This window comes from Miniopterus natalensis, chromosome 13, assembly GCF_054644295.1.
Source record: "Miniopterus natalensis isolate mMinNat1 chromosome 13, mMinNat1.hap1, whole genome shotgun sequence".
In the NCBI taxonomy this organism is placed as follows: Eukaryota; Metazoa; Chordata; class Mammalia; order Chiroptera; family Miniopteridae; genus Miniopterus; species Miniopterus natalensis.
Window position 1 is genome coordinate 41,332,885 of NC_142093.1, and position 26,711 is coordinate 41,359,595.

A 26,711-nucleotide genomic window follows, 5' to 3' on the forward strand; every position below is an offset into this window, starting at 1 on the left:
TGTTGCTTCTCTTATCATGGAGTGCCAAGAATGTGTCAGATGTCTTTCAATCTCCACGCCCCCCCCCCCAAAGAAAAGAAAACCTGCAACAGATGTTGGAAAACTGAATTTCCTCCTCACTTTGCAGCTGTCCCAATTCAGGTATCCGTATGGGAAGAGAGACTTCTCCGTTTTCTCCATCCGAAGCAGCAGGGGGCAGTGAGTCTCATCAGGAATCTCTTGCTTTCCTCTCCTCTCAGGCTGCCCCTTCCTCCTCAGGTGCTTCTACCTTTAGGATTGTATGTTTCCCTTATAACTACTGCATCTTTTCCCCTTAACAATCTGTTATGTTGATTTTAATTATAAACTGTTCATGAATACAGTCCCCTTGCAAAAATTTAAAACATTACAGCTGTATCCCAGTACTTCCTCTCCCAGCCCCTTCCCACCACCTCTGGAGGTAATCACTATGATCAGTCTTAGACTTTTTTCCAGAATTTTTTTGCTGTGGTTATTTCCATAAATAGAAAATTATGGAAAAATGCACCATATTGGGGGGTTTTTCTATCTTAAAAAGAACTTGCATACATGGTTTTACGCTCTACATTCTATTCTGCAACTTTCTCGGTGGACTGGTTTAGAAACCTAGCCATGTGAGTCCATAAAGACAGGCCTGACTCTTCTCTTAACTTCAGTACAGTATCCCATACTTTGGACTTTTGGGTAGTTCCAAATTGTATCTTTCTCTAATTAAAGAGTGCCAGTTTTTCTACATCTTTGCTAACACCTATTATAAAACTTTGAATCTTAACACTGTGATGGGTGAAAATAATCTTATTTCACTTGTCACATGTTGGAGACAGTCTCCACTTCTCTGATAACTAGTGAGGCTGTGCACCTTTTCATGAAGCTGCTGGGTATTTCACTTCCTTTCATTGGGTATTTGCATTTCCTTTCCTGTCAATTATCTATGCATCATTTTTGTTTTTCTTTGGAGCTGTTTACTTCTTTCTTATTGATTTGTAAGAGTTCTTTATATATAGTAGATAATAATCCTTTGTTATATGTACTGCACATTTTTTCAACTCCTTTCCTACCCTTCAAGTTTTTTAAGATTCTTTCCATTGGATTAGAGCTTTGTAGCTCTTCTGGGTTTGAAGAGGCAGGTGGATGCGTTTGCTAGAACTGCCAAAACAAACGATCACAGACTTGGTGGCTTAAACAACCAAAATTTTTTCACAGTTCTGGAGGTTAGAAGTCCGAGATGAAGGCGTTGGCAGGATTGGTTTCTTCTGAGGCCTGTCTCCATGGCTTGGAGATGACTGCCCTCTTGCTGCCTTTCACATGGTCTTCCCTCTGCTTGTCTCTGTCTCAAAGGCTGCTGCTGCCTCCTTTATGAAAACACACCCTTCCTATTGGATTAGTTGTACTGGACACCAGTCATATTAGATCAATGACCTCATTTTACTTTACCTCTTTAAAGGCCCTATCCCAAAATACAGTCACACTCCGAGGGGCTGGAGTTTAGGATTCAACATGTGAATCTGGGAATACACAATTGGACCTATATCAGCAGGGTAGAGGAAAGAAGCCCAATCACCAGGGACTGGGAGGCCATGTCCACGCTTGTGTCTCCTGGAACTGGGCCCTGACTGCAGATGAGATCAGGCCCCAAAGTAAGGAAGACTGTCTCCAACATGTTTTTGACAAATAGCTGACTGCTTCCCTTCTCCCCCAACCCCCAAGGTGCTCCCGCCCCCAGTTCACTCAGCCGCGCTCATCATGTGTGAAGAGGAGACCACCGCCCTTGTGTGTGACAATGGCTCTGGCCTGTGCAAGGCTGGCTTCGCAGGAGATGATGCCCCCCGAGCCGTTTTCCCTTCCATCGTGGGTCGCCCTCGCCACCAGGTGTGTGCTCATCTGGACACAAGGCTTTGAGCCACTAGGAGTAAGCGCCGCATTGTGGAGACTGTGCTGGGCTGTGTGTGTGCATGCGTGTGTGTGTGTGTGTGTGTGTGTGTGTGTGTGTAACATAAGGTAAGGAGAGGGAGTGTCTGAATGAGCTCTGCTCTCTCAGAGAATGGCACTGTCTTAGGAGAAAGAAGAGAGGCAAGCTCACAAGAACTCCTCCGCCTTCTCTCCTTGCCACGACCTCATCACCCTCACCTCCTGCTCTCTGTTTCCTGAAGAAAGACATTTTTCCTGTCTTCATCTTTCCTCAGAAACCCTCTGATGCCTCAGTCCCCCTGAGGGGAGCCCTCGACCAATTCGCGCCTCTCCTCTTCTGTGTTGCAGGGTGTAATGGTGGGAATGGGCCAGAAAGACAGCTACGTGGGGGACGAAGCTCAGAGCAAGCGAGGGATCCTGACCCTCAAGTACCCCATCGAGCACGGCATCATCACCAACTGGGACGACATGGAGAAGGTACCGGTGAACTCCCCTCTCACACGCTCGTTTTCACCCTGATACGCCCTCGTGGCCCCCGGGGCCCGCAGTCCCCTGCGCCCTGTCCGCTCTTCCTCTCAAGGGCTCCTCACAGCCTTCGTTCCTCCGTGTCCAGCCGCACGGCCCTACTCAACCAAGCATGGGGACATCGGTCACAGGGCGACTGCAGTGGCTCCCTGACTGGTTTCTTTGTCTCCTGTCTCACTCACCCAGTTAATTCCCTCCATTGCTGCACAGCTTCTCTTGCTGAAAACAGATCAGCGCATGTGACTCACCCCCTCAAGAAGCTTCAGTAGCTCCTCGCTAACCAACAGCAGCTTCCCAGCTTCCTGGCTGCGGCCGAGGACCTGGTCCTGCCGAGTTCCCAGCTCCATCCTCACACAGCTTCTGCTCCAAAGCAGCGCTGCCTCCTCTCAAATGCTGCTGCTGCCTCCTTTTTATTTTCTCTGCCCTGACCTCGGATAGGTGCATCGATGCTATACTGTGATGATGATTCTCTAATGAAAATTTTCAGTAAGATACTATTGGGGTTTTTAGAAGCTTTTTTGTGTGTAAGAAAATGTGGGGAAAGGACAATTTTTAAATAGTGGTTTGCACAACAACATTATGTGTGCAAAATGCTAATAGAGCCTTTTTAATATTCTTTTGATGAATTCTGCTGACAGTTGTCTGAGAGTCCTTGTTTTGCAATGACTGCCTTTTGAAATGTAATAGAGGGCTTATTGAGCAGACTGTCACTGGGAATAAAGAACGTTGATTTGAAATCTGTAATTCACTATACTTTCCTCTAAGTCCTAGATTCAGCCACTCTGGATGTGAGATAAATAGATAAAATACAATAGCTTTTGCTTCACACAGTGGAACCGTTAAGAACACAGACGTGAGTCAGTGACAGGGAGACCTGGGAGCAAATCCTTCCCTCTAAGCCCTCAGTTTCCTCAGTTGTGGAGATAAAAATACGTTCTTCATTAGGTTGCTTGGGAGATTGAATTAGGTAAATACTTAGTATAATCCCAAGGCAGGGAACATACTTAATGCTCAATAAATGGCACATACTATTGTGAATCCTAGGCCTGGGACCTGCGCCTGTAACAGTTATCCCAGATGATGCTGATAGAAGGCATCTGGGGCCCACATTTGAAGAAAACTAACATCGCCTCATTCAGACTGATTGCCACATCCTTTGTGTCATTTGTGAAACTTCCATAATCCAGGGCCTCTGCTTGTGCCAGTCCCTCTGCCTTGGGCACCCTTCTCAGCCTCTTCAGGCTTCCTTTGCCTTCAGGGCCCACCTAAATCCACTGGTAAATGGACTGCTTCTGCCTTGTCCTTCACTTAAAACGTGGATGTCTTAGCATTTTCCTTTTGGCCTGTCTTTCTCCCCTCCAGACTTTGAATCTAAAATCTAGGTGCCATGTCTGGGTCATATATGCTCTCCTTACATTTAGCACCATCCTAGCACAAAGCCTAGAGTTTTGTGCCATCCTCAAGTTTTATCTGCTTTTGACTGGTCCTGTGATATTGGAAATAGTCCATAAATATGTGGGTACAATGGAATCAAATGATCCTGTGCCCCACCTCTAAGGAGATCAAAGCCTTAGGTCCCTGGCACTCTTTGCAGAATGCCTCTGAAATAAAAAATAAAATCCCTCTGAAACTGAAAAATAAAAGCTCCTGTTTTGTGGTCCTGGATCACTGGAGAGGGACCTAGACACAGAGGGGAGAAATAACTTCCTTTGAAATCGTGGTTCTCCATGGGCGATTTGCCTCCCAGGGGCATTTGGCAATGTCTGGAGATGGTTTTTTGCCTGTCACAAGCTGGAGGGATGCTACTGGCATCCAGTGGGTGGAGGCCAGGGATGCTGCTAAACATCCTGTAATGCACCGGTCAGCCCTCTGCAACAAGGAAGTATCCAACCTAAATTAAAGTGCTGAGGTTGAGAAACCCTGCTCTAAAGTACCAACCGGACCATAATATACAGGGAAGGTTCAAGCGTATCTGTCATTTTTCCCAGTAGGAGACAGTATACACTCACACTAAGTATATTGACCCCAGACCTGAGTCTTGTCTGGGGCCCTGTTGAGAAGGAATATAACTGCCAAATTTCAATCAGAAATTCCCAGGCCTGACAGTTCCCTCCAGACCCAAGAGCACCGAGCTATACTCCGTCAGCATGGGCACGTCAATGGGGGTTTTCCAGTTCACTGGGAGTCTGCTGGACTCATCTGACTTTTGTCCCAAACAGATCTGGCACCACTCCTTCTACAATGAGCTGCGGGTAGCACCTGAGGAGCACCCCACCCTGCTCACGGAGGCACCCCTAAATCCCAAGGCCAACAGGGAGAAGATGACCCAGGTAAGAGGCCAGCCAGACTTGAGCACTGGCACAGGATGCAACATGGATGCTCGGCCAGCTCCTTTCTCCCATTTACACGTCAATATAACAGAACATTTTGAGAACTTGCCGTGTGCATAATCCATGCCAGGCCCTATGGGAGGTGGGAGGTGAGTAAATAAGCATATTTCCTGCCCTTAATAAGATTCCAAACCATTCTTTGGGCCAAGACATACTGTGATTTCTGTCAGACAGTCTTTAATTCTTCGTTGTCCTTCCAGATCATGTTTGAAACCTTCAATGTCCCTGCCATGTATGTCGCCATTCAAGCTGTGCTCTCCCTCTATGCTTCTGGCCGCACAACAGGTGAGTAGCCCTGTTGTTATCTGTTCCCTTCCTGACTTCAGAAGGAGGAAGGGGAAATGGTTCCTGCTCAGAAGAATCGAAGGGACAGCCAAAGCCCAGGGAAAACCTTGAGTTGGGATAACAGAAGGGAAGTCCATGTGGATGGAAGTATGCCCAACATAGATAGATGGAAAGAGTTCACCTGAATAAACATGACTAGTAATCCAGCAAGGGCCACTTCCCTCACAGCAGTCAGTTCGGGAGCTTATGCACACTTTCCAACAGTTCTGAAATGTTCCTGCTCCTGAAGCAGCAATAGCAAAAACCGTGATGGATATGCAAGTATGTGTCTTTAGTGTAGAAAGGTGCTCAGGGAGACAGAAGGAGCTTCAAAATAAAGCAGTTTTTCATAGGGACTCGACAGCTTCCATGAATATTACTCAAACATACATTCATGTATTCTTTTTTCAGTCTTTGTTTTTTTTCCCTTACTAATATTCATTCATGTATTCATTGATCATTCATTCATTCATTCATTCATACAGCAGATATTTTCCATCCCTGCCTACCATGCAGCAAACACTGCACCACTGACCAACAAGACAGACCTGCCATTACGGAGCTAACAATCCAGTGGGGGAGAGACAGGAGTAAAAGATCATTTCACTACAGGTGATAAGGACAGTAATAGGGAAGTGCAGGGTATATGCAGATTTGTATCCTGTGCTTTGAACCTGGTTTTGTTGTAAGCATCCTGTTTAATGGTCACGTGGTAGTCATTCTATGATGGGTCTATAATTCTATAATTTGTTTATTTATTTTACCATTTGTCTATTGCTGGGCCTTTAGGTTGTCTGCAATTTTTCTTTTTTTATTATAAAATATGCTATGATCAACAGCCTTGTACAAGTGTAAGCTACTGGTCCCTGGATATTTATTTTACCTCTGGCCCTTACTAACCCATCTTATTAGTTCTAATCATTTTTCAGTTGAGTCTCTTGGGTCTTCTAGGTATACAACCACATCATCTGCAAATAATGGCAATTCTGTTTCCTTTTGACAATAACACCTTTTATTTCCATTTCGTGTCTTATTGCATTGGCTAAAATGCCCAAGACAATAGTAAATAATAATAACTAAAAAAACAGTATTATAATGTTTTCCTGTTATGATGTGGCTATCGGATCAAGAGAGATTTCTTACCATGCTGAGGTAGCTTATTTCCTTTCATGGTTTACTGAAAGTTTTATTAGTAGGGCATGTTAATTTTTTTCACATTGGCTGGTCTTTATAGTCCCTTTCAGGTCTAACATTCTAATTGCATGTGCATGTGTGTTAGTTTGATGCCTGAAAGGTGTACAGATTATCCAGTCTCACTTAAAGAATGTGCGGTCTAGATGCAAATTAACAAGTATGCATGGTTGTGAAAGTGTTTCAAAGAGCACAGGAAGAGGGGACAACCTGCTTGCTTTCCGGTAGGCAATAGTCTCCTTTGGGAAAATAAATTGCTGTGCACAAAAATATGACTGATTCTTCTTATGGTGGGTGAGTTTTCTCAGCCACTAAAGAAAAATATGGTCACTGAAGATCATTGGTATATGGTCCCAGAAAGAGACAGATGAAGGACAAGAAAGGCTTTCATAGGTCTCATCCCCTCTGTCCGCAGGCATCGTCCTGGACTCGGGGGACGGCGTCACCCACAATGTCCCCATCTACGAGGGCTACGCTCTGCCTCACGCTATCATGCGCCTGGACCTGGCGGGCCGCGACCTCACGGACTACCTCATGAAGATCCTCACGGAGAGAGGCTATTCCTTCGTGACCACAGGTATCCAGCCCCCTTCCTGGTTCTGAGCTCAGAACCAAACCTGATCTCGGGCCAGGCCTGGTGAGAAGTCTGCGGCTCTGTGTCTTCAGATTATTTTGGGGTAGACGGGGAGGCCCGAGCCTGAGGCTATGCCTCTGAACAAGACCAGATAGTCAAGGCAACATTATTTAAGGGGGATGGTTCTCGACCAGTACACCCTGGGGAGGGGCACGAGGCTTAGGCCTACTTATCCTGAGCAGCACTCGGCGGAGCCCCCTCAAGTGCCCTCTCACGGCATCCCCTCCTTCCCGGGGACCTGCTACCTCTCTCCATGTCCACTCCAGGATCAGAGCTGGTTTTGAACAGTGCTGAATGGTAGGAAGATCTGGTGATGCATTTCATTATGTAGAGACATTGATAGTTCTTCTGAGGACATGTGGAATAAATAAGGTCTGAATATCTAAGGGGAAGGTGTCATGCCTCACTGGCCACCCTGGGAAAGAGAATATTTAGGTGGGGGCCTCCCTAGATTCTGTAAGATCGCAGCATATAAGCCTATATCTAGACCAGAAATCTGTCCTGCAAGGCCCTCAGGAAGGCCTGCAGTGTTGTCAGGGCAGGGCGAAAACAGCAAGGGGAGAATCCCGTGCAACATTTTTCTTGAGAATCAGGACTTTGAACTCCCACTTTAAGAAGAGGAATGAAAAAATTAACACTCATCCTAAGATTGAATCCAAAAAGAAATAAGAAGGAGGTTTTCATAGGGATCAAAATGGGACAACCAAACTAACAGAACTGAGTGTCTACTTTCTGTCCTTTCTACTGCTTCCAGCTGAGCGAGAAATCGTGAGGGACATCAAGGAGAAGCTGTGCTATGTGGCCCTAGATTTTGAGAATGAGATGGCCACAGCCGCCTCCTCCTCCTCGCTGGAGAAGAGCTATGAGCTGCCAGACGGGCAGGTCATCACCATCGGCAATGAGCGCTTCCGCTGCCCCGAGACCCTCTTCCAGCCCTCCTTCATCGGTGAGGGGCTATCTGTGCCCCCTGCCCACCAGGAGGGCAGGGCGGAGGGGTGGGCGAGGGATGGAAAGAGAAACACCAGGACTCACGCGCACTTTGTTTATTGTTTATACATAGCCCGTATTTTTTCCAGGAAGAACCAAAAATACATAAACAATACAATGAGATAAAATCTAATTTTAAATAAAAGGGTAAGGAAATCAAGATGAAGGAAAAGCAGGAGAGAGAATGTAATATGAAACTAAGAATGAGGTTAATAAACAGAACACTTCTTGGATCGCTCAGCATTTAGGTCATGAGGTTGAAATTTATAGCAGTAAACAGGATGGGCTTGGGGGTCAGACCTAGTTTTAAGTCCTGACTCTGCCTCTTTAAGCCCTGTCACCTTGGACACGTTACCTGTATTCAAACTTCAGTTATCTCATCTGTAAAGTGGAAAAAATGATAGTACCTACTAAGTAGGATTGCAACAAGGATTGAATAAAAGAATAATATAAGGACAACTCTTTGTTGAGGAGTGTATAGGGTGAGATGGGCCTGTAAGCAAACAATCTACTGTGTACTGGTAAATAGCAAACTGGACAGAGTGCTATAGCCTAAGAAAGCAGGGGAGACTTCTTAGAGAAGGTGAATGTTTGGACAGAACCTTGAAGCATGAGTGTCATTTTATGGCATCTGGGGATGGAAGGAATGCAGAGTAGGGAATGGCATACGAGGTCGATTGAATGGTATGTGCAAAGGCATGGAGGTGTGAAAGCCCATGTTCTATTTGGGGCAGGATGGAAGAATTGTGTGTGTGTGTGTGTGCGTATGTGTGTTGTGTGTTTACACGCAGGGGGAACTGGAGAGAATCGCTGGACCACAGAAAGAATGTGGGGGTTAATCATATCAGCAATGGAGCTCCCCTGAAAGCTTTTAAGCAGCAGTGTAGCAAGGTCAGGTTTATACTTTAGGAAGATTCTTCTATCTACTGTGTGGAACTATACCACATGGACAAAAGACGAGAGGTGGGGGAGGCCAGGTAGGTGGACATGAGCTGGTTTGGCATGTAGGAAGATCTTGGTGCTAGGCTAAGGTAGCTAAATGTCAACCTGTAAGCAATGGAGGACTATCAAAGATGATATGATGGATATACCCACACAATGGGATATTACGTGGCAGTAAAAGAGAATGTAGTACTGACACATTCTGTAACATGGATGAACCTTTAAAACATGCTAAGCGAAACAAGCCAGACACAAAAGGCCATACAGTGTGTGAGTCCATTTATATGAAATGCCCAGAATAGGGAAAGCTATAGAGACAGCAAGTAGATTAGTGGTTGCCTAGAGCTGGGAAAGGGAAAAAGGAGAGGTGGGAAATGTCTGCTAATGGGTATGGGGTTTCTTTTGGGAGGTGTTAAAAATGTTCTAAAATTACACTGTGGCAATAGTTGCACAACTCTGTGATTATACTAAAAACTACTAAACTGTACACTTTAAAAGGGTGAATATTATGGCATGTGGATTATAGCTCAATAAAGCTGTGAAAAATGATGATGCAATGAAAGGGTTCCTTTAGAAATATACCTCAGGCAACAATGTGAAAGATCAATCAGAACGGAGGGAATCTAAAGGTAGGGTGATGAGTAGTTAGAGGGTCTGACCTTGTAATACATTTGGGAGGTAACTGAGGGCCTGAACCAGGGTAGTTGCAACAACAGAAGGGTCACTTGAGGAGCCGAAGGTGTGGGTGTTTATGAGAGAAGGATGTTGACTAGATACTGTGATCTCTACCAGGCATGGAATCTGCCGGAATTCATGAAACAACCTACAATTCCATCATGAAGTGTGACATCGACATCCGCAAGGACTTGTACGCCAACAACGTCCTCTCCGGGGGTACCACCATGTACCCTGGCATTGCTGACAGGATGCAGAAGGAGATTACAGCCCTGGCCCCCAGTACCATGAAGATCAAGGTGGGTCTTCACCCAGTTCCTTTCGTCCTGCTCTTTGTACAATGACCTGTCTACTTGGGAGTCCAGCTGCCAGGCCTATAACTCAGTGGTCTCCTGGGTTCAATATCATCCTGGTCTGGGACAAATTTCATTTTGGGGACTTAAGTTCCTTGGGCACTGATGAGTTGGAGACACTCAAACATCATCACATGATGTCATATGTGAAGGGAGTGAAAGAATTGGGATGAAGAGAATATTGAGCTGGTTGCAGAGGAAATCAAGAGAAGGGAAATAAAAAATAAAAGTGGAAGGTAATAGAGGGGAAGAAAAGAAGGAGGTGACACTACAGCATCTCTATACTTTAAAGAGGAGTTGGGTGTTACCCCAGAGGAGGGAGAAAGTCTCAAAGAGAAAGTTTGGCTGTGGGGCAGGCTGCTGGTTCAGACTCAAGGGGACATTCCTTGATTCCTGGGTGGCCCGTTGTCCCAGCTTGGCCATAGCCCTCCCCACATTGCTTCTCACCAGGGCTTCTCACCTCGTAGGCCTGGGTGGAAGGAGAGCCTACTTGTCTTACTGCTTCTCCCCACCTCTGGTCCCCAAGCAATCAATTATACAGTCCTTTTTAAGGGCTTCTAGGAACTTTGCTGCTAACAGGTCTAGAAAGAGTTGGGAGTAGAATAGAGATAACAAATAGGTTGAAAGTTACAAAGTCTCACAATAAACTTGGTCTCTGGGGACTAGGCCTGATCTAAGAAAGTATATTCTCTATGTCAGCTCTAAGAACCTTCTTCACAAAGAAAGGCTGCTCCAGGCCTTGCTTCTGCCTAGCAGATGGTGCTGAGCACAGGAAAGCAAAGCAGGCCACCAGAAAACAGGTGAGAACCTGTGGGCTCTTCCCCTCGCCTGGAGCCACTGGAGCAGCCACACTGAGGCCTGCCACATGGGGTTTTTACCTGGACCATGTGTCAGGACGCCACATCTAGCCTCACACCCCCAGATTCTAGTTCATCAGGTCTGAGGTAGTCCCACCACCTACAATGATACATGAACACCAGTGATTTGATACATATCCCAATTTGTGAGCCACTGCCCTGAGTGTAATAATAGGACCTAATTAGTAGAAATGATCAATGAAAGGGCAACTTAAATAAGACAGGAGGAGGGAAAAGGGCACTCCAGGAAGGGGAAACAGAGTGAGCAAAAGTGCTCAGGGGAGTGTGTGCCTGTATGAGCATCCCAGCCAAATTGGACAGCAGAATTTGTGTAGAGGAATTGGGGGAGGCGAAGCAAGCCTCAAGAATATGGAAGAAGAGACACCGGTGGGGGTGGGGCTCCAGCCCAAGACAGCTCAGAGTTTTCTAACAGCTAGAACTGCCCAGCAATTAAACCTGTTACCTTCTTTGTGGCTGTGCGAGTCCTTGAGGTAGCAACCCAAGGAGAGATGGGGTGACTTGTCTGCCTGAATAAGAAAGCTTCTAAAGACCCTTCTTACTCTGCAATCCCATGATCTCTGTAACTTAAGAAATATGTAGAGAGATTTATAAGGAGACCAGAAAAACCAAAATCAATTTAATTTCTGGTTTATTCTAGCACTGGATTCTTAGATCATTCTAGATGTACTTTTAGGTAGAGTTCAAAGTTGGTTGACAGGACAACCAGTTTCTAAAGGCTAAGGTCAGTGACAAGAATGAACAATGTGTGGAGGAATTTAAGAACTTCTCAAGTACAAGTGGCTGTTGGCAGATGAAGCTCAAGACGGGGTCTGAGTAGACTGGCTCATACTCAGGGATGGAGGAAACCCAGCCTGAGCTGCTCATGAATCCAACTCCAGGCAAGAACGGAACAGCACTTCCTCTGTAGATGGTCAGCTATTGCTGGCTAACAAGTAACTATGAAATCATAGGGCATGTAATAATTAGCATTTATTGCTTATGTACCTGCAGGCCAGCTGGGAGTCAGCTAATCTAGGTCAGGCTTGGCTAGGCAGCTCTGCAGGTCCGGCCAGCTCAGGTCAGGCCCACATCTCTCACACATTATAGGACCCAGGCTGAAGGGCCAGCAGCTCCTCAGGGGAGCTCTTTCCATGAAGATGGCAGAGGCACAAGAGAGTATGCCCAGCTGTATGCCTGAGGCACAAATGAATCTCCTACTTGACTCCTGTCTGCTAACATTTTATTGGCCAAAGCAAACACAGAGCCCAGCCCAAAGTCACTTGGCGAAACAATACAATCTCCCCGGGGGAGGGGACGGAGTGAAGATTTGAACAATAACCCAATCTACCACAAGGTTTACCCTATTTCTTTCTGACCACGGAGGCTGTCCTTTTCTGGGGCAGCCCAGCAGTGTGAGATGATTCCTGAACCACCTTCCTGTTCTCTTGGGGACTGATCATGATTCACCACATTTACTCTTTGCAGATTATTGCTCCCCCGGAACGGAAGTACTCAGTCTGGATCGGAGGTTCCATCCTGGCCTCTCTCTCCACCTTCCAGCAGATGTGGATCAGCAAGCCAGAGTATGACGAGGCAGGGCCCTCCATTGTCCACAGGAAGTGCTTCTAAAGTCAGAACAGATTCTCTGGGGATCTCCTTGAGACTGCTGTTACCAATCATGAAACATTAAAACCTGCAAGCCTTACTTCTCTGTGTGGAGCTCTTCCTGCCCCCCCCCCCCCGCCCCTCAGCACACACTATGTCTCACACACAGCACGAATGGCTTTGCACACCTTATTTCTAATCCACACATAACCCTGTGAGATAGCCACTATTATTACCTCCATATTACAGATGAGGAAATGGAGGCTCAGAGAAGTTAAGGATTTGTTGAAGATCACCCAGAACCAAGATTAAAACACAAATGTAGTTGACTCTAAAGTTAGTATTCATACTATACCACCTCCAAGGACTAAGCAGAGTGCATGGTACATAGTAGATGCTCAGTAAATATTGAATGAAGAAATGGATACTAAATGGCTAGAGCTCATGTAGGGCAATCAGCTCTTACTCATAAACTCCAGCAGATATCTGACAGTCCCCCAGGAGCAAGAAGTGGCCTCAGTCTTCCAGGCAACTGGGGCGTAACGCTGCTCACTAACATGCCGCTACTTCCTGTCCTCTGGCCAACACCTTGAGGTGGGATGATGACATCCTGTTTATTACTTCTAGGAGGAACTGATCACCACCTTTTTTAGGTGTCTTCCTTGCCACGACAATTATTTATTTATTTATTCATAATCCTTACCCAAGGATATTTTTTCCATTGCTTTTTCAGGGGGTGGGGGGAGAAACATCAATGTGACAGAGACACATAGACTGGTTGCCTCACACATGTACCCTAACTGGAGCCGGAATCAAGCCTGCAAACGAGGTACTTGCCCCTGGCCAGAATTGAACTTGGGACCCTTCAGTCCCCAGGCCTGGCGCTCTAACCACTGAACAAAACTATCTAGGGCACGACCATCCATCTATTTATTTATTTATTTATTTATTTATTTATTTATTTATTTATTTATTTATTTATTTATTTCAGAGAGAGGAAGGGAGTGGGAGAGAGAAAGAGTAATATCAATAATGAGAGTTATTGATTGGCTGCCTCCAGCACACCCCCTGCTGGGGATCAAACCTCGATTTCCTGGACCATAGGTCAGTGCTCAACCACTGAGCCATGCTGGCTGGGCACGACCATCCCTTTAATTGCCCCCCTTCCTCATGCACAAGGGTGGGGACCTAACACGTTTGGAGCTATCTTTTGGACACAGCTGGGCCAATCAGGTCCTTTCTTCTGGGAATTTGGAATTAAGGCCAAGAAAGATATTGAATTTTTATGCATGGTATAACAATAAAACAAGCATAAAGAAATAATGGGGAATAGAAGAATCATCACTAATATTGAGATGATTGACAGGCAAGTTAGGCAAAAGACATTTTAGTTTCTTACTTTACAACATAAATTTAAAAAATGAAAGCTTTTAGAAGAAACAGGGAGAAAATATTCACAAACAGCTCATATGCAAAATATATAATGAACAATAAGTAAAAGACAGACAGCCAGTAGAAAAATGGGCACATGTTCTTCAAAAGAGAGGTTACTGAAATGGACAATAAACATTAAAAGGTGTTTTACTTCATTAGTCATCAGGAAAATGCAAAATAAAACTATAATAAGACACCATTATATACAGCAGAATGAAAAAAGTGAAAAAAACTGACAATAGCAACTGTTGGTAAGAATGTAGCACAACCAGAGCTGCACTCACTCATTGCTGGTGGCAGTGTCAACTGGTACAATCAAACACTGTGGAAGTATTTATTTTTAGGAATATTTACTAAAGCTGAGCATACAAATAGCCTATCACATAGCAATTACACTCATAAGTATCTACCCAAGAGAAATACAAACTTGACTTTACCAAAACACATATTCGAGAATATTCACAGCAATGCTATTCATAATAGCCCAAATCTAGAAACTCTCAAATGTCCATCAACAGTAGAATGGATGAAATACATTGTGGTAGAGTGACATAGTGAAATACTACACAGCAATGAGAATGAATGAACTACAACTACATGTATAATATAGAAATCTCACAGGTAGTATGGTGAATGAAATTAGTACTTACTATATAATTTCATTTCTAGAAAGAACAGGCAAAACTATTGTCTACTGTTAGAAGCTGGGCTCTTGGTTACCTAGAAACTGGCATGAGAAATGGGTTCTGGGGATGCTGATAATGCTCTAATTCTTGATCTGAATCCAGGTAACAGGGGTGTGTTCAGTTTGTGAAAATTTTCATTAAACTGTACACTTATGATACATATTCTTTTCTTCACTACATACTATACTTCACTAAAGTTTTAAAAAATAATAACTTTTGCCCGGCCGGGCGTGGCTCAGCGGTTGAGCGTCGACCTAGGATACAAGCAATCGAGGTTCGATTCCTGGTCAGGGCACATGCCCTGGTTGCGGGTTCGATCAATGACTCTCTCATCATTGATGTTTGTTTCTCTCACTCTCTCTCCCTCTGCTTTCCTCTCTCTGAAATCAATAAAGATATATTTTAAAAATAATAATAACTTTTAGGAGCTTTAACTTTTAAGAGGTTAGTTGCCTGTCTGCACTAAGCCTGCTGACAACTTCCTCATTTAGCCTTCACAGAGAATCTGAGGGCATTGAAGCGAGATCTTGGGGGCCCAGAGAGCCTCTCAGACTTTTTTAGATGAATATTTTTCCAGTCTGAGTTTACACAGATAAAGAAATGTAAGTAGTATTTTTACACAGAGGTGGCTGAGGGTGGGGGATGAAACAGACTTTAGCTGTTCCAGTGTCCATTAGCCCTCCACCCAGGTTATCCTAAATAAATTTACAATATATATTTTTAAATAATGTGTTTAATATACAAACATCACTATAGGAAAAAGGACCTGTGCTTGCCATGCAAACAGCTTCAAGACAGGTGTCCCAGCCACCGACCCCTCCCCACCCCCTTGCAAGCAGGTCGCTGCTTCCTAAAAGCTCCCACCTCTGCGTGCTGCCCGAAGGCGGGTTTGCCTTTGACTCCTGCGGTTTAACCGGGGAAGGTGGAAGCACCCCCTGACTGCACGTCCTAAACCTGAGGTCAGGCGGAAGCACCCCCTGACCGCACGTCCTAAACCTGAGGTCGGTGAGACGTTTGGGTGTGGCGGGCAAAGCCAGTCAGGGCCTCGCTCAGCAGCAGCAGCTCAGAACCGTCCCTGCTCCTCTGCACAGCAGTTCTCCACCCACAGCGAGACCCCGATTTCAGACGCCGGCTGTTCAGTTTCTCTGCCCTGGCTCTGCCTTTTGCAAACCCACTCGGAATCCCCAGCGCTCCCCGCCCCGCCCTCCGCCGCCGCAGAACCCGATCTGTCAAGTTTAGAAACCAGTTCCTGTCTCACCCGAGCCTCCACCCACTTTATCCCGATGGGGTTCTTGGCTACGACTCACGTCGGTTGAGCAAACGTTTATTTATTTACTCTAGAAACAAAGTAAGAAGTGGGGTGTAACCGAACCACTTGTTGATTTAGTCAATAATGCGCCCTCATTGTGCTGCCACGTCACAGGGAACGGGAAAAAGTTAATTTGTGTAAATCATCAGATTGCATCGTTTTCCTACTTAAAACCGTCCGATCCATCCCATTTTATTACACCAGATAACAAACACCTGGAAGAAAGAAACCTCGTTTAAAATTACAATCACCTTAATTTGTCTTTAGTTATGAAAATTTTTAAAGTTATACAAAAAATGCTAAGCGATGGAATTGTTATGTCTCTATAAAATAAAATAAAATAATAAAATAATAAAATAAAATAAAATTTTCCAACGAGCAAATAGAGGTTAATCATGCCCCTTGTCATCAGCAAACTTTCCTGCAACCCAAACTCAATTTTTCTTTCTCACAGCGCGTCTCAACAAACATCGCGAGAACAGGGAGGTCCTTTCGGCTCCACCCCTCCCCTTTCCCGCCCGTCCGTCTCTTGACGTCAGAGATGCGCCGAAACGCATGGACGCCCTTCCCCGGAGCGGAAGTGCTCTCGGCGGAACTGTTTGTTGCGTGGATCCTGTGTAGGATGGTCGCTGGCAGGCGATTTCTGAGGCTCCTGCGGGCACCCTCCGGATTCATGGCTCAGACCGCACTCGAGGGCGTGCCCCTCTCCAAGGGCCTGCACGCGGGGCACGGGCCCCGAAGGCTCTCCATCGAAGGCAACATTGGTAAGGGCCGGAAAGGGGCTGCCAAGCCTTGGCCTCGCTGAGCAGGTGCCTGAGAGGCTGAGGAAGGGAGCTGGGCCCTCAACCCCTCTGCTACCCCCTCCTCCCTGCCTCCTCCTCCAGTTTAACGCGGCGGGGCTGCTTGTTCTGAGGACCTTTCCCCTCCCAAAATGCACTGTGGACCTCTGCCTCTTTGGTTTTAAAACGTCATTCCACAATACTCTCCCACAGGGAATCAAAGCCAAGCAGTCTGTTGATAGGACATGAGTTCAGCTAGCTTGTACGGATAGATCTAAATGGAAACGACAAGAAGCTTGGTGTAATTTCTTTATTCTCCTAAGAGAGGGTTGCCAGATTATAAAGGGGTAAAAAGGATGCCCATTTAAAATAGGATTTAGATGAGTAATTTCTTAGTGCAGTTGTGTGCCATGCAGTATTTGGAGGCATACACTAAAAATACCATTCATTATTTATCTGTAACTGGGTGTCCTGTATTTTATCTGGTAACTCTACCGTAAGAGAGTTGCTAAGCTTCAGTCATTCAGATAACCACTTTCACCATTTCTGTCATGTTTCTTTGCTAGTCCCACTATAGTTTATTAATGTTTTTCTTAGAAGAAACTCACTTTTTAAGCTTAAAAACATGTATTAAGTTAAAGATTCTTAAAGAGCAAATGAAAACCCAGTATCTTAAATAAAAAGCAATGAAAGCAAAACATTTCAATTTAATATTACTAAATTCTGACTTGATGCATTTACCTGCTAAGGTGCTGAGCCCGAAAAGGGCATTAGCAGTGTTGAGTGTCAAAGACATACTAGCAGTCAACTGAGAATTTCTCATTTTATTCATTCAACAAATAACCCTTTGAGCCATGTCCACATGCCAGCACTGTTATTGGCCCTGAGGATACAGTATTGAACAGAACAAATAAATATCTCTGTTCTCATGGAACTCAAGTAGGGAGAGATAGACACTAAACGTAAATTAAGCCAGTAAAACATATGTTAGGTAGTAATAAGTGTGATGAAAATTCAGGGATGAGGTATTGAGGGAAGCTGCAGTATTAAATGGGGTAATCAAGACAGTCAAGACTCCAGCCTGGCCAGGCGTGGCTCAGCAGCTGAGCATCAACCTAGGATCCAGGAGATCGAGGTTCGATTCCCAGTCAGGGCACATGCCCGGGTTGTGGGCTCGATCCCCAATATGGGGAGTGCAAGAGGCAGCCGATCAATAACAACTCTCTCATCACTGATGTTTCTCTCTCTCTCCCTCTCCCTTCCTCTCTCTGAAGTCAATAAAGATATTAAAAAAAAAAAAAAAAGGCAGTCAAGACTTCGAAGGTGACATTTGAGCAAAACTTGAAGAAGGTGATGGAGTGAACCATGTGGGTAACTGAGAGAAGAATCAGGCAGAGAGAAGACCAAGTGCAAAGGCCCTGAGGTGGAAAGTGTGTACAGGGAACAGGAAGGAAGAATCCATTGTTGCTGGGGTGGAGTAAGCAAGAGGGAGAATGGAGAGAGAGAAGGTCAGAAGATAAGAGGTGGCCAGATTGTATATAGGCCTTGTAGTCCATAATGTGTTTTTACTCTGGTTGAGATGGGAAGCCATTGGAACGTTTGAGCAGTCAAGTGATATGATTTGACTTAAATTATAAAATGATCACTCTGGCAGATATGTTGAAGGTTGAAGGTGTCAGGAGGTTATGGCAATGTTAATTTTCAGTGAGTTGGTAATAGAGGAGGTGGTGAGAAGTGATTGGAGTTTAGTTACATTTTAAGATAGGGCTAACTAGATTTGTTAACAGACGTGGAGTGAGATAAAGAGGGGTCAGTGATGACTCCAATCATTTTGGCCTGAGTAACTTGAAAGATGGAATTCTGGTTTTCTTAAATGGAGGAGAATGGGAAGAACAGTGTTGGGGCAGGGAGTGGTTTCAAGATTTGGGTTTTAGGCATGTTAGTTTTTATATGGTTATTAGGTATCTAATTGGAGATGTTGAATAGGCAGTTGGATATATGAACCCGGAGTTCAGAGTCTCCCTGGACTGGAGTTACTAATGTAGGAGGTATTTAAAGCCAGGAGACTATGTGTGTGGATGGAAAGACTAAGCCCTGGGGCACACAAATGTTAAAAAGATTGGGGAGATGGGAAGGAACCATCAGAAGAAACTGAGAAGGAATGACTACTGTAAAACCAAAAGAAAATGATATCCGGAAGCTAAGAGAAGAACCTGATTGGGGAAGGGAATGATCAGCTGTGTAATGCTCTTTAATGGAGCTCTTTGGTGAACTTGAACAATTTTTAGGAGCTATAAGGGTGAGAATCTGATTGGCAAGGGCTCAAGGAAAACAGGAAGTAAGGAATTGGAGATAGTGGGTTAAGCAACTGGAGGTTTTTCTAGAAAGGAAAGACATGGGGCGGTAACAAATGAGAAGAGGGTTTGAGATGGTTTTTCTTTTTTTTTTTTTTGTTAGAGAAATTAGAAATGGTCTGGTAGAGAAGGAGAAAAACGATGAAACAGAAGAGAGGATAGAATTGCTGGGGTGATGTTAGTAAGCGGGAAGGAATGGAATCTATAGACCAAGTGGGGCAAGTTTGGACTTAGCTGGGAGCACAGTTTATATCTAATAATGGGGAGCATGAAACGTAAATGAGTATTGACTCTAGTGAGTGAAAGGGAGAAATGTAGGATTTCTGAGGGGCGTTAAGGATCCACTTGGACTTAGTGGTAATGAATTTAAAGTGACACCAGTACTCATGGCTCTCTGTGTTTCTCCAGCCAAATCAGAAACATTGAAAGGAATGAGAAGGGTGGGTTCTGCTATCTACCTGATGGTGTTCAAAGATATTCTGTCCTATTCTTTAAGAAACATGCCCTCAAAGGAAGCTCTATCCTTAGAGCCCAGAGAGGTACAAAGTACTTCACAAAATAAGTACTTTGGACAGGACATCAGGTGAGGTGTGAGCTGCCTCTCCCAATTTTCCTGACTTTGCTTCTTAACCTTTTCCGATTTCTATGTTCTTCCTTGCTTTCTCATGCAGCCAAGGGTCACCAAGTGTCTACTATGAAGGTGGACTTATGTGTGATACAGCTCCTGTCCTTTTAGGAACTCACAGCCAAGTGAAAGAAGCAGACTTCTAAACATGATTTATATACCATGTGATGAGTGCAACGTTTGGGCATGGAAACTTGGAATCTCTGGGGTAGGATTTCCCAAGGGGGAGAAGAGGAAAAAGTGTTCCAGCCACAGGAAGTAACATTTGTTAAAGCAAAGCCTGAAGAAACGTGCAGTTTTAATAATAGGGAAGTAACTGGATGTGCCTGGAATTTAAAAGGCCCGTGAGAGGATGGCAGAACAAGAGGTTAGACGAGTAGGATTTGCCAGATGTTGAACAGCCTTGTGGGCCATGTTAGGAGTTTCTCCTGTAGGCAGTGATAGGCTATTAAAGACCTAAAGCCAATATGTGCCATGACCAGATTAATTCTTAAAAGAAAATTGACTAGAGTGGGCAAATAGGAAGAAAGGTCCACAAAGCAGGCACTTTCTTTGCATGTCTTGTTTGCTGCAGTACCCATAATGCCTTGTATCCAGTTTGTTTAATGAATAAATAGAAACAGAATTTGGAGTAGATAGATTCATTTTGTGGCTATTGTAGTAGTTGGAGGGAGGAAGGATGCAGGCCTCCACAGAAGGAATGGAGGGACAGAGAAGAAGTGATGGTTTGAGAGATTTTGGAAGTAGGATTGATAGGACTTGGTGGCCACTTGGAGGTGAGGGATGAGGAGACATAGAAGATGACCATGAAGTTTATGATTTGGACACTAACTCTGAAAACTGAGGATGGGAATGAAGAGAAAGTCTGGGGAGGTAAGAAAGATGTATTTTATATGAGATGTCTCAGACATATAGAGATAGATGTTCTGAGGTAGATTAGAATATGTACCTGGAGCTAAGGGAGAGATGGGAGCTGAGATTTCATATATGAAGTTGTTGACTTGGGGTGGTTGTTGAAGTCTTGGAAGTGAATGCAGTTACCCAAGGGAAGTGTGACTAATGAGAAGTCGACTGGGGTTCTTTAATCTAGTTCTCCCTGTCCCATTACTCTCCATCACCCCACACACGATGATGACTCTCCCAGACAGAATTAGTCACTGCCTCCTCTGTGTGTTCTCATAACATTTTGTACCCACAGCTGCTGTAGCACTTGAGTTCTGTAGAGATTGTTTGCACATTCAACATCTTTCCTGCGTTGGCCACTTAGTGTCTTAGTCATCTTTGTGTTACTAGCACCTGACCCCCTGCCTGACCCACTGTACTCATTCAGTGTCTACCAGCTTGCTTGAATCCTATGCTGTGGTACCCATATGGAAGTTAGTCACTGGTACCCACAAAGGAAGTGTTTTAAACTGCTAATAAAATCAAATCAAGAGTTATTTTGGTTCTCTAAACACAGGTGGCATCTTTAAACAAATCAGAATAAGAGGATCCATTTAGGACACCTGAACAGGGCAAGGTGAACCCGTCCTAAATAAAGTTAGACATCTTTAGAGTGGCTTTTCTTGTAACCGTACTGCTCTAAATCTTGTTATTCTGATCCTGCAGGTGTGGACAGCAGCATGTGTAAGGGAAATGGATCAGTGAAATAAAAACTAATGGCATCTAGCATGAGTTGTGAAGCCATACCCCATGTGTAATTGAAAGTGAAAAGCTTGATACCTAGAATACTGTATAAAAAATAAAATACCTAGCCTATCTTTTTAAAGTGTATTCATCACTAAAGTGTAGTATTGCCTTCCCAAACCAGTTATTTTATGATTAGAAACCTAAATTGAAGAAAGGAGCGCTATTTGAAATACTGTCAGTGAGTCATCTCAGACTATTCTTACTTTGATTTTAAAGACCCCACCAGAAAAGAGGAAACTTTTACACATTTTCAGTCTAGAGACTTATACTAAAACAATGGAGAGCTTCCCTGATAATATGTTTACTCAGGCATTCAAGATTAGTGATATAAGGTCACCAATATGCATCTTCAACTTTTATTGAATATAACCAGTTGGGCAAAGAATCCTAAGGGGAAGAAGAGCTATTTATTCCAAACATTATAAATTGCAGTCTGTTTTCTGTGATTCACCTCATTTCATCCATTCGTCTCCATTCTTTGTACCTGGCTAGATACTCAGGGTATAAAGGGAATAAGGGGAGTCTGTAGCTTAAAAAGTGAGCTTCCAGTCCAGCTGGAGAGAGTGATGAGTCAACAGGTAATTATAGTGTAATACCTTGGTACACCGGAGCAGGCAGTGATTAACTGCCTAGAGGAAAAGGAGCTGGAGACAGTTCAAGGAGAAGGCAGCAGTGAGAGGATGAATCAGCTGGTGGGCAAGGTGGGGAGGAGGGCGTTCCTGATCGGCGAGGGCCTCGGGCAGAATGGAAGATTGGGGTAGTATTTGGGAGCCCTGAGGAACATTTTTTTTTTTTTTTTTTTTTGGTAAACATAGTTTCCCATAAAAAGAAAATAAAAAGAATCAGGGAAAAAATGTACTAAATTTCTTTTAAGCCTACTGAGTGATTTTTGAAAGTTTTCCCAGACTGCCTGTAGGCCCAGAGCCTATATGATCCTGGGTACTTAGATTCAGGGTTGGAAGATAAGTTCCTTAAGGGCAGGGTCTCAGCCTAGTTCATCATTTTAGTTACAGTACCTACCACTTAGTAGCTGTATCTCTTGATTGAATGACTAAGTGAATGAATGCAGCACCAAATGAAGTTCGTGAAATAAGGCTTTAATTTTCTTCGAAGAATTTTTGTTTAAAGATAGACGGTTTTATATTTACTGCCATTGTTTGCTTTTTGGTAGAAGGTTTCAGAAATGGATTTTTCCTCATGTTTTTCATTTTGTTTTGGAGAAGAAAATGCTTGGAGGTGATGATATATTTAAGAGTCTCCCATGAAATACAACTGTATTAAATTTAAAATAATGTATTATTTTGGGTATTACATCAGATAGTATCTTCATACTAGATTTTAGCATAATGTAATTATAGCAGGCAGTGTAGTTTATAGAAAAATTTGTGGGAGGAAAAAACCATGACTTAGAAATAAGATGAACATTAACAATAGAACTCTGGTCCAGCTTGTGGAACAGCAATCCTGGTGCTAATAAAAATCAACACGCTGAAGTAATATATGCTAAGAAAGTAGCTCCCACCCCTTTTCAAGTCTTGGCACATATAATAAAGTGCAAGGATAGCCAAGGCTGTAAGGGAAGGTTTGATACTGAGATCTGATACCTCCCAAATTTCATGATACTAAAAAGTATATTGAAAGGTAGCAATTAAGCTGGGATCTAACTATATTGTGATAATGATATCATAGGGCTGGTGCTCTGCACAGAGACCAAACAAAGGGAGGAATGTATCAGTTTGTCCAGTGTTGCATGAGAAAGAGTGGCTTTCAGTGGACATGAATGTTCTGGTCGCCAGGAGGAGGCCAGTGTAGCAGTGGAGAGCCAGCGAATACCACCGGAAACACCACTGGGAAGCCCCTGGCAACACTTTAAAACATTTATCTTTAAAAAAAAAAAAAATCAAGATCCAAGCAGGTAGAAAAAACTGTTAGGATTGGGTATCATAGCATTAAAAAAAGGTTATGCTGTGTCTGGTTTTAATATAAACATAACTTTGAATTTTTTTAAATTATTCCATATCTGTGGGTAGTGCCTGGCACAGCTGAGTTCCATTATAATGCAGTTTAAGAACTAAAGCCCTGTGGTAAATGACCCATGTTCTCCGAGCCTTCAGCAGTGTGGATGGCACAACTCTTTACGACCTTCCACCACCACTTACTGTCGTTCTTTGCTGAAACTGGCTTCTGGTTACTCAACTGGCTTTCCAAAAGCTTTGGAATGGGGAGTGGGGTGCAGGGCAGAGATGTTGCCCTGGTGATTGTTCCAGTAATTGGGACTGTGTATTTCCCATTAGATCTAATTTGTTGGCATTCCGGGTTCTGTGTTTAAGTGGCATGCGTTGGTTTCTGAGAGCCCTGACTGCTCTTAAATGAACTAATAGCGTCTGATCTCAGAGGTAAAGTTGGCACTCCCTAACCTGCAGTGCCCTTCCTTTCCATATGCACTAGTTTCTTAGGTAATTGTTTTTAATATTTAAATAATTCTAAATCATTCAGTATCACCCAGCTAATAATTAAAATAGCTTTTCAGCTGATAGCAGGGACCATGTTTTAGACTTAATCAGCAATCTGCAATCTAAATATTGACCATCTTTTCCAGATGTTTTAAACTAGGGACTACTCGGAAGAGGCAAGTATCTGGTAGTATACAAACTCAGCCAATTTGTAATTCCTGCCACTCTTAGGTACTCCATGACAAACATAGAGGGTTTTATTTAGTAGTCTAGTGTGTAGTTTCTGAATCTACATTTTTAATAAACTACCTCTGTTGATTTAGATCAGATTGTTCTAGATAGCATTCTTAAGAATAAATGTGTATCAGGATCCCTTGGGGCATACTTTTAAAATGTACATTTCTGGGGCCCAACCTCAGAGATTCAGATCCTGTTAGGAAACCAGAATCAAGATGCACAAAACAAAACAATAATTCTAAACATATTTTAGGTAGTTAATAAATATTTCGTCTGATTCAACTGCGTAGTATGGTAGGAATTTGGTGTAAGTTAGAGAAGCCTTGAACTTTGGGAGAGGGTGGGACCTTAGGCTTGGTAGGGGAGGTGATTTAGACAGGCCTAGAAAAGCAGGGGAAGTCATTTAATCACTGAAGTGTGGGAAGAGCAGAGGCTGAGCAAATGTGCAAAGCTCTCATAAGTGGTGGTGGGACTGAGAGATGAGCATGACTGTACAAATGCATAGATTCATGTTGTTCTTACCCTGTGTTTCCAGAGAGGAGTTGGAGTGGTGTGTAATAAATGTCACATATTGGATGTGTGGGCTCTTCTGCTGAGACATCTCTTCACTCCTGATCAGTAGCCATGAATGGCTGGTAAAATTGTCTGGAGGGGTGCCTCCCTCTCTTCTCTTGGTTCCATTCGGGTTTCTCCTAAGGGTAGAACTTACTTGAGAAAGGTCACCTCCAATAGAGGAAATGAAGTTCCAAAAGCATTCTTAAGGTTTATTTTTTATTTTTAACAAATGTGGGTTCAGAGGGAACTGAAATTAATAATGTATTAAGTGTTTTATTTATTTAGTCAGATCATTACACTGAGCTTTGGTTTCTGCCCTGGAGGAGCCCCATCTTCTACCTGGAGAAATGCAGTTACACTGGCAGTGATGGACTCTTACCCAGAATGCCGGGCCAAACAAAAGGAGAATTAGCTAATTCAGTTTAGAAGTGTCAGGGTCTGGAAAGGCTTCACACAGGAGGTACATCTAAGCAGATTTTGAAGGTTGAGTTGGAGTTGGCCAGCTGAGGAGAGGAAGTGTACCAGGAAACGGGAAAGCGTATGTACAGTCACACTTGCAGCAGAGAATATGGCATGACTGGAGTTGTAAGGAGTTTGGTGCAGAAGGAGCTCAGGATCCCTGGAGGGAAGCTGAGGCCAGAGGTATATGCAGGGGCTAGGTCATGATGTGTCTCATAGGCCGCGCTGTGGGGTTGGGTTTGTCATGAAAGCAATTCCAAGCTGTCAGAGAGTTTTAAACTGTTATTTTGTGTTCACTGTAGCTGCAGTATGAATGATGGGCTGAAGAGGGCAAGGCCAGAGTTGGAGGGGAAAGAGATGATGAGATCCTGGTTCTCAAGCAGGAGGTGGGAATAGAGAGAAAAGGACCGAAAGGGGGAATTTAAAAGGCGGGTAAAAAAGCACTTGGTGGCCACTTGAGGTTTGGCAGAGAAGGAGGTTCTGACAGTGAGTGGATGGTGCTGCCATACCTTGAGGTGTGGGAAAGGAAAGAACTAAGTTTGGTGGGGAAAATGATGAGTTCATTTAGGGAATATATGGACTTTGAGGTGTTTGTGGGACATCTAAGTAGAGATGTCTGGAGGGCTCTTGGGTAGTGAAGTCTGCAGCTCAGGAAGATAGGGGTCAGACATTGGTGTAAATGAGAAAGGATAACTTGAATGTTATGGTACTAGGTTGATTTAATCTCCAAAGTATTTCTCAAAGCACCTGCTACCTTCTATGCCTCTCCCATCACTTTGGTTCTAGCTACTGTTGCCTTCTAAGTGGTCTGCCTGCTTCCATATCAGTCCATTCTTACACAGCTGGCAGAGTGATCTTTTAAAAATGAGCTGGAGCCCAGCTGGATGTGGCTCAGCAGTTGAGCATCAACTTAGGATCCAGGAGATCAAGGTTTGATTCCCAGTCAGGGCACATGCCTGGGTTGTGGGCTGGATCCCCAGTTAGGGAGCGTGCAAGAGGCAGCCGATCAGTGACTCTCATCATTGATGTTTCTCTCTCTCTCCCTCTTTCTAAAATCAATAAAGATATATAAAAATATAAAAATGAGATGGAAATTTGTCATCTCCCTGCTTAGAACCCATCACCACTGACTTCCCATTGTCCTTAGAATAGATTCAAACTTCTTACTATGACTACAAGGCCCTGCATGACCTCGCCCGGCCTGCCTACCTGCTTCTCCACACACATCTTGAGTGACACTTCCCCTCACTTGACCACACTGTAGCTTCACTGGCTTTTTCAAGGCCACACATAGACCTCTCTAATGTCTTGTTGTGTGCCTAGTTCTTTCTCTTTTCCTGACCTTTGTTCATGCTGCTCTCTCTGCCTGGATTACCGTTCCCCTACCCTCATCCTGGCTAACACCTTATCTTTCAGGTTTTACCTCAGATATTTTTCAGAGGAGCTTTCCCTGACCTCCTGAGCTATATTAGAGCCACCCTGCATTTTTCTATGTAGCACTTAACAATTTGTTACTAGTTCCTTGAGTATTTGTTTAGTATCTATCTCCATATAAGCTCTGTGAGGGCAAGGTCCACCCTGTGTTTATCATGATACCCCCAGTGTCAGGCAGTCCTGAGCATTGGTCAGATTTGTTGAATGAATGAGGGTCATAACCTATTTTGAAAAACTTGCAGTTTTTACGCTGTCACAGAATAAATAGGACTATGGTTCAAGCTTTAC

The 26,711-nt window shown here is 44.0% G+C and overlaps 2 protein-coding genes across 8 annotated transcripts in view; both read left to right on the plus strand.

The window, feature by feature from the left end:
* The first annotated feature begins 1,746 nt into the window (after positions 1-1,746).
* ACTG2 (actin gamma 2, smooth muscle) lies at positions 1,747-12,449 on the plus strand. 5 transcript variants are annotated; one of them, XM_016202574.2, is made up of 8 exons: positions 1,747-1,887; positions 2,275-2,403; positions 4,671-4,781; positions 5,042-5,126; positions 6,772-6,933; positions 7,745-7,936; positions 9,712-9,893; positions 12,290-12,449. In XM_016202574.2, the coding sequence occupies exons 1-8, from the start codon at positions 1,762-1,764 to the stop codon at positions 12,431-12,433; spliced, it is 1,131 nt and encodes a 376-aa protein (XP_016058060.1). In that variant the 5' UTR covers positions 1,747-1,761; the 3' UTR covers positions 12,434-12,449. The 5 variants fall into 5 exon arrangements, with proteins under 5 accessions (XP_016058060.1, XP_087679982.1, XP_087679980.1 ...); XM_087823856.1 differs by lacking the exon at positions 7,745-7,936 and having other exon boundaries at positions 1,762-1,887; XM_087823854.1 differs by lacking the exon at positions 4,671-4,781 and having other exon boundaries at positions 1,762-1,887.
* Positions 12,450-16,379: 3,930 nt separating this feature from the next.
* DGUOK (deoxyguanosine kinase) overlaps positions 16,380-26,711 on the plus strand; it is a 32,625-nt gene continuing 22,293 nt past the window's right edge. For 2 of the 3 annotated variants that reach the window (XM_016202573.2, XM_087823639.1), the window contains exon 1: positions 16,380-16,602. In XM_016202573.2, coding sequence (XP_016058059.2) covers positions 16,380-16,602 — 223 coding nt within the window. The remainder of the gene's footprint in view (positions 16,603-26,711) is intronic. The other variant, XM_087823638.1, reaches the window with a different exon arrangement.

Excerpts from the sequence above, each read along its gene's own strand:
- ACTG2 (XM_016202574.2), top strand. The coding sequence starts at position 1,762 with ATGTGTGAAGAGGAGACCACCGCCCTTGTGTGTGACAATGGCTCTGGC. Across the intron at positions 2,404-4,670 it reads ACTGGGACGACATGGAGAAG|ATCTGGCACCACTCCTTCTA; the intron begins GTACCGGTGAAC and ends TGTCCCAAACAG. Across the intron at positions 5,127-6,771 it reads TGCTTCTGGCCGCACAACAG|GCATCGTCCTGGACTCGGGG; the intron begins GTGAGTAGCCCT and ends CTCTGTCCGCAG.